The sequence below is a fragment of the Numenius arquata genome, chromosome 4 (genome assembly GCF_964106895.1).
Source record: "Numenius arquata chromosome 4, bNumArq3.hap1.1, whole genome shotgun sequence".
Classification (NCBI taxonomy): Eukaryota; Metazoa; Chordata; class Aves; order Charadriiformes; family Scolopacidae; genus Numenius; species Numenius arquata.
The window spans coordinates 39,303,233-39,318,750 of record NC_133579.1 but is presented as its reverse complement, the minus strand read 5'-3'; the positions used below and the strand labels follow the sequence as shown (position 1 = coordinate 39,318,750).

The 15,518-nt window shown below is 43.7% G+C and overlaps 1 protein-coding gene across 2 annotated transcripts in view; it reads right to left on the bottom strand.

Annotated features, from left to right (window-relative positions):
• The window catches only part of EPB41L4B (erythrocyte membrane protein band 4.1 like 4B), a 174,092-nt gene extending 160,984 nt beyond the window's left edge, over window positions 1–13,108 (bottom strand). The window contains exon 1 of one of the 2 annotated variants that reach the window (XM_074146174.1): window positions 12,783–13,108. In XM_074146174.1, coding sequence (XP_074002275.1) covers window positions 12,783–13,091 — 309 coding nt within the window. In that variant the 5' untranslated portion in view covers window positions 13,092–13,108. The remainder of the gene's footprint in view (window positions 1–12,782) is intronic. The other variant, XM_074146175.1, reaches the window with a different exon arrangement.
• Between the last annotated feature and the right edge of the window lie 2,410 nt (window positions 13,109–15,518).

Here is a 15,518-nt window from a genome sequence, read left to right as displayed (position 1 = left end):
CTTCACGTGAAGAGTATTTTCTCTCCCATACTCCCAGGATTTTTCATTGCATGCCTGCTCAGGCACCAAGACAGGGGATAATAGTGACCATATCAGATAAAAGACCTGTTCTTATTCTGAAGAGTCCAAGTACAACCTGAACAAGTAACAGCTTCTCATTAAAGACTCTTAAAGGCAGACAAACTAATGAGATCCAAGGAGAGAACTGATGCTAAAAGACAGGCTTAAAACACGTTCTTGGAAGAAGTTCTAGAGACTGATCAGGGAAAGGAGAACAGATTAAGTGTTCACAATGATCCTTTTCTGACCTGAAACAAATCTACAGTTCTGAACCTATTCATTTACAAGCCATTCATATGACTAACTCTCCAATATAATTTAAAGAGTGATAGCCCAAATGATATCTAGGAAGAACAGTCAGTTGACTTCCATTTAACATCATCATAACAGCCTTAACAAAAGATATTAAAAAGAGGAACAAGCGAGAACAGAGGCAGCTGGAATTCCTGCTAGCTGCTTACCCAAAGCAAATTTTCATGGTTAGAAAATGTGGTAGCTCTGTCAGAACTGGCAACAAAACTGCCAGGGCTTTGGGTGGGGAAGACACAAACAGGTAACAATAACGATATTAGTGATTTACTGCAAATCCTTCATTCTAACAATTCGCTTTGAAAACTAATTGCTTGTAAAAAGAAGAAGCCCTGTTAACATGTATATGTCTGTACTCATTTAGTCATGCCGTAAGAAAACCATCTCCCTCCCTACCTACTCAAGTACAAAAAAAATATTAAAATGATAATAACATGTGCGATAGCTTGGATTTATCTCAAACATCAGTTATATTCCTTACTGCCACCAGGAACCAGCAGTCTCACAAGGGTTTCTGAGATACGAAAGTCACTTTGAATAACACCATAAATTAATTTAGCTCCGAAGCCAAAGCTGCACACTTGCCTCCTAGCACTGACTACGGTGCCTGTTTCTGCATTTATAACCTATCCTTTGGCTATAAAACCACTCCAAGTTTATTAGCACCGTGGGTTAGGTCCATGTACAGGACAAAAGCAGAAGCATACTCCAGAGCACATATTTCCTCATCAGCCCTGCACTCAGCCTCCCACTCCCTGGTTCACTTCTCGAAGACCTTCCGCTACCATCTGTGTGGAGGCAGAGTTTACCCAAGTTTGGAATTTCCCAGAACATACTTTTCAAGTAAAGCGGATGACAGTTTTGGAAGTAAACAAAGTGGTCACATCTTGTCCCTCTGGAACTGCACTAAATTAATATTTTGCCTTCAGGGACATTTTTTCAGCACCACAAACTGCTGTTGGATTGCACCAGGGTCAGTCAGCTGTCTGGCTGTTTGTTTCCAATAAGTCCTTTCACTTTATGTACAAGATGACAGAAACAAAAGAAGAACTTATGAAGTTCTCCATCTCACCTCTATCAGCTCTGCAGTGCAGACAGACTATTACACTATTTTACAAACTAGTACAAAAGGCTTGCAGTTTACTAAGATTCACAAAAGGAGAAGTGGGAGAAAAGCTTTCTTCCCAGACACATACTGGGACTTGGAGCCTGACCCAAAACTCCTGCAGGAAAGCAGGCAGCACTGTTCAGAGAGCTCCCTAGGCCTGGGACTTTTCACAAGATCTATATTTGGTAGCTCCCACAAGTCATTTAGCACTGCCCTAGTCTTGAAAGCCTTATCCTGTTAATGAGGTTAGTGCATGTGCAGTAAAGAGGAATTTGTACTCTTTCAATACTGCCCTATCTTGAAATCTAACCACTCATTTGCCCTGTAGCTTGCAAAAACCATCTTTTCCAAACACCTTACTTAAGATTTTGGTATTACTTAAAGGCTCTATCTGCCTTAATTTAAGAAGTAACTTTCTGATTTCAGTAAACAGTAAGATGTGTTGGAAATCCTGAAAGCAAGAGAAACAAAGTTCATTTTGAGGGCTATCCTTCAAGACAGTACTTGCATTTCAGCTTGCCCAGTTACAAAAGCTCCTGAAAGTCACAGTGAAGCCAAAGAGGTTCTTCAGACTATTTTCTCTTCCTAGAAAGCTTCCAGCACTCAGCTTACTGAAACAGCTGGGAAAGTTCTCCACTTCTGGCATTAGACAAATGCCAAGAAACTGACAGTTGTCACAAGGAAAAAAATCTGCTTTCTGAAACAAACTTCTGATTAACAATATTTTCTATTTGTGGAAGACCACATCTTTTTGCTTTGACAGTTTTTCTGATTATGATTATGATCCATTTTTCTCTGTCAAAGTAAGATAAAATTCTTCTAGAAGAAATACTTCTATCAGTACCTAATAGCATAACACATGGGAGGAAGAAATCAAGGTCCCCTTTCCCGGCCATAACCATATTCTTAAAGCAGTATCTTTGCCAAAACAGCTGAACTTTTTTAAAAAAGTACACTTTATGATCAAATTATAAACCAAAATATGCTGTGTGTTTAACACGAAAATACATCAAAACCCAAGCACACAAACTGTAAAATGATAATATTTTCTGGCAAATTTCAATAGCAGCAAACAAAACCCACTTGGTTTTGTTTCACAGCACTGAATTTTTCTATTCCCACTCCCCTCCCAGAAATGCAGTCATCAACTTCAGTCTCTTTTCCTAATATACAAACAAATGCTCAAACTCCTTCCTCATTTTCCTCATACTTTGTAAGCAATCTTTACTTTTTAAAGCCAGAAGTGATGCCTCAGAAAGGTTCTACTATAGGATAAATTTAAAATGCAAATTATGCATCAACACGCTACACAGGAAAAATGCAATTGTATACAATACCAACAAAAGAGGGGATGGCTCAGAGTTCAGGAGGAAAAAGAAGTGACAGTGGTGAGAAACCTCAGCTTATTTCCAATTCTAAATTTAAGAATGCTAAAAAAACATTTGTTGGGCAGATTATTTCCTCATAGATTGACCTCCTAAACAATATTAAGCACCTTTCATGAACTACCAAAATTCATCAATTAAAAAAGTAAATGTTCCCCTCCCAGTGCCTACTGTTCGTAACAAACTATTTGGGTACGGTGGTAAATATTTTGATGCCCCAAAGGATCACCCATTTTCACACCTGAAAACAAGGGTTTGATTCCCTATTTTACAAGTTTTGCAACAGTTCATCCAACAGCGAAAAGCCAACTGTGAGATGTCATTATATGAGAAGAGGGGAGTGAAGGGAGACAGAGCAGACATACAGGCAGATGACAGCTTAAGCAATCAGCTTAAAGGAGAGAAGGAAAAGTGTTACAGTCAACATTTCACAGCTTCATTGGCCTCTGTAAAAGGCATCAGCAATCTCTACTATTTTAGTAAGCAGGTCCTCCCATTAAAAAGAAAACCCATCAAAATTAACATCTAATCAACTGGAAGGCACACAGAATTAATTGTGCACACACAGAATTAATTGTGCACGGTGGACGCTGGGCACACGTAGAGCCACCCTGCAGCTCGGTGTTCCATGCCACAGCTCACACGAGGCCTTGGCAGAGCAGACTTGTGGGCTCAGGAGCAGTCATGGAGCAGGGTTGGGAGTAAGGGGATGTCAGTAACAAATAAAAAAACATCCTGCCACCTTCTCTTCATTGCTGAACAGCAGGGAAAGAAAAAGAAAAAAACCAAAACCTAAACCAAGCCCAACACGTGAAATAGCAGGAAGAGTGAGGAAAAGAAATGAAGTCTTTTGCACAACGAACAAGTTGTATTGCTGCTCTATTAAAACAGCTCTTCCCTTCACAGAGCTACAGCAGGACATCTGAATTCACGTAGATACCTGTCAGCACCCAAAGATGATAACATGAAAGAAGATAAGTGGATATTGCCGATTGGACTTTACACTACCAGGGTGCTGCCTATCCTAGTGATAACAACCTATTTTGAAGAATACCACCACTTATTTGCTTAATTCAAGGAGATAACAGACTCATCATTCATCATCTCTCAAAGCAAAGCACTCATGGAAGGTTCATTATTCAGGAAGAATTTCTACTCAGTAAGTAGCCTGAATATAAAACCTACATACTGAGGATTTGCATCTCTACTGAATAGTGATCTTTGTTGCAACACAACGATTGTACAGAGTACTGGCGTTTTCAGATCTGCTTATGAAAATGAAAGTTCTTGGGTTTGGTCTTTTAACACAAATGCATGCCCTCAATTTAAAATCATATCATACCACCACCCCAGGAGCCACGAACAAGGTATGAAAGAGATTTATTTAAATGAAAGAAACCAGCTTTGACCAATTCTGGGTGGGGACAAGGGAGAAGGAGGAAAAACTTAATAGAACTGCTCCTTTTCTCAGAAAACGTGGAAAACATTCACTTGCACATTTAAAGCAGGTAACATTTGGACATTAAGTAGCTTTGTTCGGACTTAACACCAACCAAAAAGATGTGATGCAGTTAGGATATTTACTTTATGCATCAATACTAAAATGATAATTTGTTCACAGCCCAGGATAATGTTAAAGCTTCACACAGCAAACTGAAATTGCTTATCATCTGATACGTAACCTACAAGACCTCACATAGTGAAATGCACACAGTAAGAGACTTTAAACTTAAAAATGGGAAGTGGTTTTCTTGTTTAGTCTCAATTTAGGCAGAAAAAGTAACAGGTGTTTTCCCAGCCAAGACTGCTAAGCTAAAAAATTCCTTTCAAGTCTATATTTATTGTTTTATACATATATATAAAACACCAGTGAAAATAATGCATACAATCAATTACTAGTACTACAAAGAACTACTGTGAAAAGCATTATTTTCAAAGATCCACAAAATAATTCATCCTTGGATAAGTTATCCTTTGAAATAACGTTGTAGTCTACAACAATTTAATTACAGGTCGCAATCCCCAAGTTATAACACTGTGCTTTTCTAACTGTATATTTGATACTGGTATGGTCATAACAAGTCCAGCTTCTTCAAAAGAAAGGACCTACACTCTGCACATACTTGTGTAGAGTTATTTGCCTTATTTCACAAACATTAAATTGGATCCTCTGTTAGAATTTCTCATAAACTCTCATAAACTGTACCACATGTATTAAAATCATGAAATACAGTAACATCTCAATTCACCGTGTTTGTCAGTATACTAAAAACAAAAGAAAAAACCCGACATTTGGTATTTGTTTGAATAAACTATCTGTGGTTCCATAACAACAAGGAAGGGAAATAATCTGGATCTGTGCAGATCAAAAACATAAACAGCCAAAAGAAATTAACTCTTAATATTTTTCATGCTTCATAGTTGGAGTCTGAGTCCGGAACTTCAACAAATATTTCAAAATAATCTCATCACAATATAGCTAATGGTCCAGGGCACATTTAAATTGATGCATAGAAATAAATGGAAATAGCAAGTCAAATGAAGAGCAGATGGTCACTCTAAACACTTCATTACCCTCGAACCCTTTTATTTCTAATGCAGAAAGAAAAAAAGAGCATTTACCAGAGTTTGCATTAGAAAACAAATACTAAAAAGCCCCATGTATTTCTCAAGTAATTTATAATACTAACCCAGCAATACTGTACATACAGTTAACAGCTGTTGACTTCATCATTCTAGCAAAAAATAAAATAAATTACTTGTGCTTATCCTTATATTTTACTTTGCAAAGGGTCTACAAATTCAATGACATATATGTTCTCCCTTCTTCTCTCAACCTCCTTCCCACACCAGTTGAGTTTCCAAGTCTGTTTTTATAGTCTCATATGAAACCATGCATTTTTAAAGTGAGGCGGTTTAACCTTTGAATTAACTATTTCACCAGTCGCCACCAATACTGCCTTCATGTCTGCTCTACAACTGGGAATGTTCAGGACAAGCGGTCACCTGCCCCGACAGAGCGAGCACTTTCCTAGTCAAGCTGGCTGAATGAGCTGCTGAGCCAGACACAGAGTTTCTGTGGTGCAGACTCCCAGCAGCAGCTGGGAAATTGGATTTTCAGGGGGAAGGAACTGGACTGAGGAGCATTTCAAATTTCTGACAACTGCAGAGAACCACAGAAATGATCTAAAGTGGTAGGAGGGAATGGGACAGAGAACTATGCTCAAAGCCCAAACCAGAAGGAAGCAGACCTCTAGCTCTCTTTGAAGTGCCTCTCAGAAGAGTTGCTCCATGGCGAACTGTTTCACAACTTGGGTAGCTGCTCCTGGGATGCAAAGAAAACTGCTTTTACAGATCGGGAGAATAGAGTTGGGAAAAAACCAAACAACAGAAAACTTGAAGAAATCTTCTCTTATTAGAATGAAAATTCAGTAGGTATTACGCTGGTAATACAGATGATAACCACATAGAAGAGGTATAAAGAATTGTGCAGGGAGGAGAGTGCGAAGGAGAAGGGTTGGTGGAAATGGTTGGGAATTTAGAAGGCCTGAATAGGAAAATGGACCTATGCTTGAAGAAGGAGAGACACTAAATGAAGCCAGCATGCCTTGCAGAGAAAGTGACAAGAAAAAAATATTTACAGAGGGGCTACAAGTAGAAGCACAAGGAAGCACACGAGGAAGAAAAGCACGCACAGAGAAGCAGGGGTAGAGATAACTGTCTCCTCTGTTTCAGAAAAGAACTGGATAGACAATACATCCCGTACTTAATATACCATTTCTAGTTTCTTCACCATTTCTGCCTGTCTCTTCCTGTACTACTACCTTCTGCAATCCAAACAAAACTAGTCCTCTGCTTGCTCTTCTAAATGGGCTGCGCTTCCAAAGTCTCTTTATTCTTATTTCCTCCCTCATAAAAATATTTTACATGCCCAGTAATCCTTTTTCATCTTCCGTAACACTTACTAAGAGCCTGAAGCTACAGGTTTGCTACCCAGTAATCCAGTCAGGAACACAGCCACTGGGAAAACAAAACCCAAACATGTTAGATGGACAGTTTACAAACAAAGACATAATTTCTAACTGTTGAAAGTTTCCTTCTTGTTGTCCACCTCCATTCAAATCCATGGTGGTCTTCAGAGTTTCTCCAGTGTTCACAATTGCATGGTTAAACCCCGTGCAAACAGCTGCTACCAAAATGCATTTTTGTGCTAACAAACAAGACGCCCAGCCACATTGACATTTCACATGGTTACTTCCCTAAGCATAGCTGTGTTCTAGTCCATCGTAAAAAGGTTTCCGAAAGAATGCATACAACAACCTTATCTTCTCCCCATCTCCTCAAACACAATCTCTCCATCAGAGAATTAGTACCAGATGCTCATACTTTTGTCTTTACAGTACACTACTCTCATCATTGGCTTTCTCCCCCTCACCGGTTGTCAAGTCTTTGCGGCAGTGATCCTGTTACCCTGTCTATCTGTAATGCATTGAAAAATGGTATTGGTTTCCATAAATAACTAATGGAACTCACAAGCAGAATTTATCTAACATATGCCAAAACAAAATGCTGTTCATTGTCTCCCTCTTTCAACTATGTACTGTTGAAATGTCTTTTATATGCTGTAGATTTATTGGGGATGTTTGGTGAGCATGTCAAGGGCCTAAAATTTCCTCTTCTCCCTCAAAAGCCTCACACCATGCATTTCTGAAGCCCAGATGCAGTCACATGTGCAACCCCCATCTCATTCCTATTTCTCTGGGGCTGCGTATGTCCCTGGCTTTTAGTACATGATTCTACTATGAATGCTTTTCACACACCTTCAGTATATACAGCAATGCATCAAAGTATATGCTATATGCATAACATAATTAAAGGCTACTGCCAGAAGACGGCACATTGAGCTCCGGCTACAGTTACTTGATCAGAGCTGTAAGATAATGAAGCATTTCTACACGAGCTGCAGAAGCAAAATACCCAACCCCTTCTAAAAATGGAGCTTCATCAGTTTATGAAGGGGATTACAGGTGCAGGTGCTCACAGGAGTTCATGAACATGAGAGGCCTTTCCAGTACTGCAAATATGCTTTTAACAATTTCCAGCAAGTAATCTAATTTTATGTTGTTGAAAAGTAATTCCTGCATAAAGAAGGCATATTACGAGTCCCAGAACTGATAAAAGCTTTAACAAATTAATAAAAAAATCCTGCTCCCCATCTCATGTAATATATCCATTTGAGTGTGTGGGGGGGTAACTCCTCAGTTAAGAGACTCCAGCGAATTACTAGAATCCAAGTGTCTACATACATATTAGTGCATTTCTCTAGAGCTAATATTCCTGAAATGTCATTAGGAAATCACGTATGATGTAAAAGAAAGAAAAAAATGCGTTCTCTCCTGATATTTATAACTTTATCAAGTCAAATATACTAACCTAATATATAATATAACTAATTATATGATAGAAATGACTACTCAAGAGTTAATTTAACATTTACATTTGATGTAAGCATGAAGGCCAGAGTGCAAATTTTGCTATGTTCATGTTACTCCAGCAAGAAAAGGATACAACACAGAGAAGATCACAGATTAGAAAAGGGTATTGAAGAACATTTACTATCTCTATCCTGAAGTGTTTCCATAGCAGCCGAAACAATTATTAAAACAGATACACCAAAAGGAAGGCAAAGAAGTAATACAAAAGCTATCCGTCTGAAAACAAGTCAGATTTGAAGAGTTATATTTGACTTGCTCATTAATTTAATCATTAAATATCACCTAGTTTCTAATACATCACACAGGTCTTTGTAATGACGTTCATAGCAGCACAGGAATTCATCAGAGTAAAAAGACTTTTAGAAAGGAGTATTCATGACAATGCGTTGACTGCTGCTGTGGCTTTGCATCACAGAAAATGTAAGGTATCCCGTAAATGCTTTGCAGAATGAGGATTTCCATAGTAGAGCAAGCTTACCATTTGTTCCCTCTTTTTTATTCCACTTAGACTAAACAAACCCAAGAATGCCCTACACGTGTTCATTCCCCTCCTGCCTTCCTCTAACTTACCACGGAATACTGTTTTCGGTGGCATTTAGAAAAGGGACAGTAATTCCTGCTACTCTGGAAAGTCCCACCGAATAGCCATCTTTCATATCCACCCTTTTAAGCTTTCATAAGATGCACTGAATTAAAAATCAGAGACTTGGTTTTTAGAAATGCCAGCAATCATGTCTTAAAGTTAACAAAAATTTGGCTTTTTGGCCTCATCTGAGAGCCATCTATAGACAGTTCCCTTTACGTATTAACTAGCAGGCATCACCACTGCTGCGTAAATGTCAATGCTCTTTCCCTGCATTCTGTATTTAAGAACACAGCACCATCCATAACCAGTTTTTCTTTCACTAAAGTCACAAGTCCTCCAGAAAAACAGAGACAAGATTGTTTTGACAGCAGCGAGCAAGTGGCCTTCCATCTACCTACAGCTGAATTACAAATTCTAAACAAGTAGCAGCCTCCCATGTAAGCGAAGACGCAACACAAAAGGTACTAAGCAGGTTCCCAATGGTAAAAAGAAATACACCGATACCTATGTCAGAAGGAGGAAAGATGGTTTCTAATGCAAATATTTTTCTCCTTGCATCGATTTTTATAACTAGATTTAAGATGCACAGACATGTGGTGTCAGGTCAAGAGGAAGTAATGACACCATTTATGCTCCCCCTCCCCATGGGAAATTACCCCACAGCAACAGAACTGGTCAACTGCCACTCGCTCCTGTACAATGGATCCAACCTTAATAGCATCTCACATTCAACACAGGGCCCCAAGGAGCTCGTGGACTTAAAAAGCCATCCAGCCCATTATTCTATTTAGAAAGAATACTTTCAAAGTACACGATTCTTGCCTTAAGAGTGAATGGAAAAGCCAGCATCATTCAGCAATCTTTGAAACTTGAAGCAAGAGGCTGAGTATAGAAACCATTATCCAAGGGTGTCTACAGCACACAGAGTAATTTTATGTTTACATTTGTGTGGGAACAGCTGGGTAGGAAACAAGTTCAGGAAAGCTGGAAAACACCTAGAAGTGAAATGATTACACAGCACCTTAGGAGGGCAGGCTAGCCAATGGGATAGTCTGAGGGCAGAGGACATGCAGTAAAAAGAATAAAGTGCAAATGCCCCACAAAGTGGGCGTGGAAATGCAGATAAACAAGAAAAGTGACTCTGGTCACAATATCGTTGTACAGGCTAGAGAAGGAAAAGCTAAGGAAGGACTCGGAGATCGAGGTAGATCTCCACTTCTGTTACTACCATGAGCAGACAAGAGCTTACCAAATGTGCAGTTTCCAACACACACACTGTCACATAAATGCTAACATTAACCCCAAAGATAGTTACCAAGTTACTGATGTAGGATTTATTTTCCCAACACCACCACCAGCCCCCACATATGAGTAAACACTGTGGCAGAACCAGATACATTTAACCTGGACAAAACTTTCAGTGTTTTAGCTTCACTTGCATATTTAAAACAAGAAACAAACAAACAAACAAAAAACCAACCACGAAAACAAAACAGTCAACAAAAACCCCTGAAACTGTTTTTCTACATGTGTAGCTGAAGTTTTCCCTCACTTATGTCTTCTCTGTCATTCCTCCACCCAAACAACAGACCCTGTAGTCTTTAAAATCTAATAAACCTTTCAATTACTTCCAAGTGAAGCCTAGACAGCAGCCTAAGGAGTTGCAGTTACAAGAGTACCACGTCCTAATATCAACAAGTTCGACAAGTGGGGTGTAATGTCAGCAGGTACTAAAAAGAGCACATTTTACAGATGCCAGTATCTCCTGAAATAAGTGCTTGTGAATACAATCAGCAGCACAGTAAAGTCCTCTGCAATTATCTACATTATCTACATACTTGACTTCATGGGTAAACTGCTCACTGGTGATGAAGCCCATACTCCCTCCCTTTCTATGAAATTTGAACTGAAATGGAAAGAAGCCACCATACACTATATATATTTTATTTTTTTTTCTATTAAAAAGATGCTACTAGATTCATTCAGCTTAACCAGTCCCATACCATAGCTTCTGAGTATCACAGCACATTCTGTTTCAGGACTTAATCCCATAAAATCTAGAGCTGCAAAGCTCACAGAAACTTTACTGATCAACTTCTATAAATGGTGCAACGCCTCTTTCAGTTTTTCTAACTCTCAGTGTGGGTGTTACTTTCTGTGAAAGAAAGGGAAAAAGCATGAGGAACAGATATGCAATTCAACAGAACAGTTTTTAATCCCCGAAACACTGACAGCTATTACGTGCTCCAGAGTCGTCCACCAGTCTAGGGGTTTCAGTGAAAAAATATACCTGCTTCTTACCCTGTCTTTGGACAAATGAACTACAACCACCACATGTGCAGCTCACATTCTGAAACCACTGGCAGTCTGAGCTTCGTTTGGAGGTCAGATTCAAGCAAGAGTGCTCCAGAGCTTCTTTACTGGGCCAAGCAGGCACTTCCATATACTTTCAATACTCAAGGGCTGAGAAAAGTGCCATTACCTCATTTTCTGATGCTTGAAAACCACAGACCGTCTTAAGCAGGCTCTACAGCTAAAGCTGAACTCCGATAAATCAGAGGGAGTATAACCTTAAGCAAAATATTTACTGAGCTTATCTACATGCATATCTACCTCTATAAGTAAATCCTTAGCATGCTGATAACATTCATCAAGTCGTCTTTAGAAAAGATTCACGCCGCGATGTTAGAAGGACTGCAGCAAGTTGTGAAGGAGATGTGAGGAAATGTATTAACATTTCCAATATCTGGAAATGCAGGATCTAGTCGGTAAAGCAAGGGAGGCCTAATAATTCTGCAGCAAGTATCTCTAGGTGGCTCCATTCACATACTTCTGTATTCACGTGTAAGAGTCTTACTCCATCACTTTGGTTTCTTTTAAGCAGAAACGATAGGGCTGCCAAATTCCATGTTTTAGTGAAATGATGCCAATACATACAGACATTAATATGAAAGGTACCTAACAAGATTCAAAAGGTACTCTGAAAAAAACCCACTCTCTCTTTCACTCTACTGGAGATTAAAGTAGCGCACAATTTATCAGGTTGTTACACTCATTACTAGCAAGTTCCCCCACCTGCGTTTGTAGACCAAGCTTAATGGCTGGTGATAATTTGGATTAAAACGGAAAGATTAAACGTTTTTCAAATATGATAAACTTCCATGCTATTTCACAGGAAACTTGGGCTTTCAAGAGGGAGGGAAAAGGTCAGCAAAAAAAGGACAGGTGTGGAGTATTTCGCGGCTGTAGGAATGAAAGCCTGGCAAAACCTAAATTCTGGAAATGAGCAATACGCGCCCCGCGGCTGCCTTTAAGGGAGACACGGACAACGGGGCTGCGGGGATGCCGAGAAACACCTAACAAACGCGGCCCCAAAGCAGGCAAAGACCAAACACGCAGCTCCGCAGGCCGGCACCGGCCCTTCCTCATTCCTCCAGGAGGAGGAAAAGTTCGGCCCCGACCCACCCCAGCCCCGGCCGGGCTAAGACCCCCCCCCGGGGCCGGGGCGGCCCCTCCTGGGAGTCATGGCTGCAGGGGGCTGTTTTTTGGCTGCGGGGGGGAGCAAGGTGCCCGTCTCCAGAGTCGCTCCGGGAGAAGGGAAGAGGGAAGCAGAGCGATCGGGGGAGCGGAGCCGGCGGTCATGGCGGGGAGGCACGGCCGCGCACCTGGCAGCAGGTGCGGGGAGGGAGGAAGAAACTAGCCAAGGTCTGCCCGGAGAACGTCGCGTGTTGTGCTGCCGGGGGTGGCGGGGACACTGTCACCAGCAAGCGGGGGACGATGCGGAGGAGGGAAGGAAGGGAGAGAAATGGCCAACGCCGTTTTGCAGGCGCGTTACTCACCGGCAGCTCCACGTTGACTTCGGTCCCGTCCAGGAGGAGGACGCGGCACTGCAGCACGGGTTTACTGCCGCCGGCCGCCGGGATGTGGACGGGGGCTCCGGCGCTGTGCACCACCCCTCCGGGGTGCGGCGAGGAGGGGAAGCCTCCCGAACCGCCGACGACGACGGAGGCGGCGGCAGCTCCTCGCAGCCCCCCGTCCCGCTCGTCCCCCTCGCCGCCGAGCCCACCTCGCCCGGCTCCGCGCCCGGCTCCTCGCCCGTAGCGCTGCATCGACCGCCGGCCAAAGGTTCTGCGCAGGAACCGCAGCATCCTGGGCGAGCCCTGCCCGGCCCGGCCGCTCACACCCCCGAGCCGGCGGCAGCTCCGCGCCCGGCCCCGCGGCGCCTCCCAGAGCAACGCAGCAGCGCCGCCCGCCGGGAGCCCGCCCGCGCCGGGCGCCGGCCCGGCCCGGCCCGCCCCTGCCACCCGCTCCGCCCTCTGCAGCGGCGCCCGCCACCGGCACGGCGGGGCGGGCTGCGCCGCCGTCCCTCCTGCCGCCGCTCTAGGCGGGGGAAGCCGAGCGGCGGGCAGGGGGAGCTGCTGAGGCGGGCAGGGGGAGCCGCTGAGGCGGACGGCCACCTGTGGTGGCGGTGGCGGCGGCCTCGGTGGTTGAGCGAGCGCTCGGCCCGCCGCGCCTCAGCCCCGCTCGCCGCCGGGGCGGGGCCGGGCCGGGCCGGGCCGGGCCGCGCTGCTCCTCCAAGCAACTGCCCCCAGCTCCGCGGCGGTCGGGACGATCGCGCCGGCCGTTGGGGTGGCGTCTGCGCGGTGGCTGCCCCTCGCCACCGCCCACGGGCCGGGGAGGGAGGGGAGAGGAGCGACGGGGCGGGGGCGCTGCCGGTCTCACCTGCGGGGGCGTGGGGCCTCCCCCGGCCGGGGGAGGCGGGGCGGCCCGTCCTTCGCGCCGGTGTCGCTGCTCTGCCCCTGCCCCGGTCTGCCGTATCCGCCCCTTCGGACCGGCGGGAGAGGGGATGGGGGGTGTGTTAATAAAGAATTAAGAAACGACAAGGGGGAATGGGGAACTTTAACGAGCCCGGGCGCGGCCAGAAGGACGCGTCTCGCCGGTGCTGGGGAGGCCGAAGCGGCGGGACGCGCTGTGGTGCGGAGGCAGAGGAGGAGGACACCGCACCGCACGGCCTCTGCAGCCGCCGCCGTCCCTTGTGCCCGGTGGGGGAAAACGCCCCCGCGTCCGCCTCGGCCGTCGCCGTGGTCCGGCGGTGTAAGGCAACACGTGTGGAAACGGGGTCCCCTCCACACCTTCCTGGGGGTTCGCTCCCTTTCATGTCTGCAGCCTTAAGCCATGCGGGAGGTGCGGGTTTGTTAAAAGTGTCATAGCAAATCCATAGGTACAAATACTCTCTCATGCTTTGTCAGTAAGTTAAATCTTTATGTATCCTGGCTCGGCTGGGAGCACTTTTGCTGAATTGCCATCTATAGAATACTGGCTGTGAATAATGTCTTGTGGAAACAATCAGTGGGACGAATTCCATCGCCCTATGGTTAGATGTGATCTAAGGGGCTTTGAACTGAAATAATTTGCTGCTTCTAAAGTTTGGGGTTTTTTCCGCTGTGGATTTATTTCCCTTAACCTTGCTTCCAGGTCAGTTTACACAAGCATTGCCCTATTAGGTATTCAGAAAACCTGCCAAAATGTCAGCTTGTCATTTTTTATTGAGATTTGATAATATTAGGTAATTGCCTGCTGCTTCTGCATCCTTTTCCGTGTTTCTTCAATGCACTGGATCAGGTCTCAAAGCGTCTCATCAGCCAAGATTGTCACGAAACTGCATGAGCTTTGGCAGGGATGTGTCCGCAGCCCTTCTGCACTGTGTAGCTTGCGTAAAAGAGCTTTTATAGAAACAGAGTGGAAAGGTGCTAATCTTTGCCTGCTAATGGTCACAATCAAGAGCAGACACTTACTATAGATCCTTCTTTTTTTCCTGATTGTTTTTTCTTTTTCGCATGAGGAGAGAATTTAACTTTTCTTTCGTATCTTGAATGGTGCAGCGTACCTTGGGGTTCTTTCACTACCGCTGAAGACTCTGAAGGTATCACAGTCCCATAGAGCTCGTTTGCATACCATACGCGACACAATTGATCTTAAGGGCTGGAAATTCAGCAGAAATATTGCTGTCTCTTGAGGGACCTACAGCAATTCTGGTGCAAAGGAGAGCAGAGTGGAAGGGAGGTCTGGCATTACGTAGGACTGGCCTGGCAGAAAACCGAGCAAGTCTTTTGCAGTGGTAACACGCTGCTTTGCTCAGCTGTGAGATTTCTGCCCTTTGTCTCTTTCAACATTTGACATGAAAACAGAAGTCTGATATTTCAAAATATATAAATGTAGGCTTGCTTGACTTGCATTAGCAGCACACATGATACAGGTGAATGGCCATAGCAGAGGGGCAGTCCTGTATTTACAGGAGATGCTGAGGTCCCATTAAATTTCGTATTAAGCAATATGAGATAATGCTCATGGTGAAGGAACTGATGGTGGGAGGAAATAACACTGATTCCTTAATACCCAGCTTCTCTTGGAGTAAAACAATTCGACCATTATTTTGTCTCATGTTACCAGGAGAGCTATCTTTAGCCCTGAAACAAGAGCCTTGAGCAACTGTGGGTACTGAGGATGCCATGATACATTCATTGCAAGATAAGAGGTATTTAAACTAGTATTTACATTCAGGTTGGTGCTTTTAC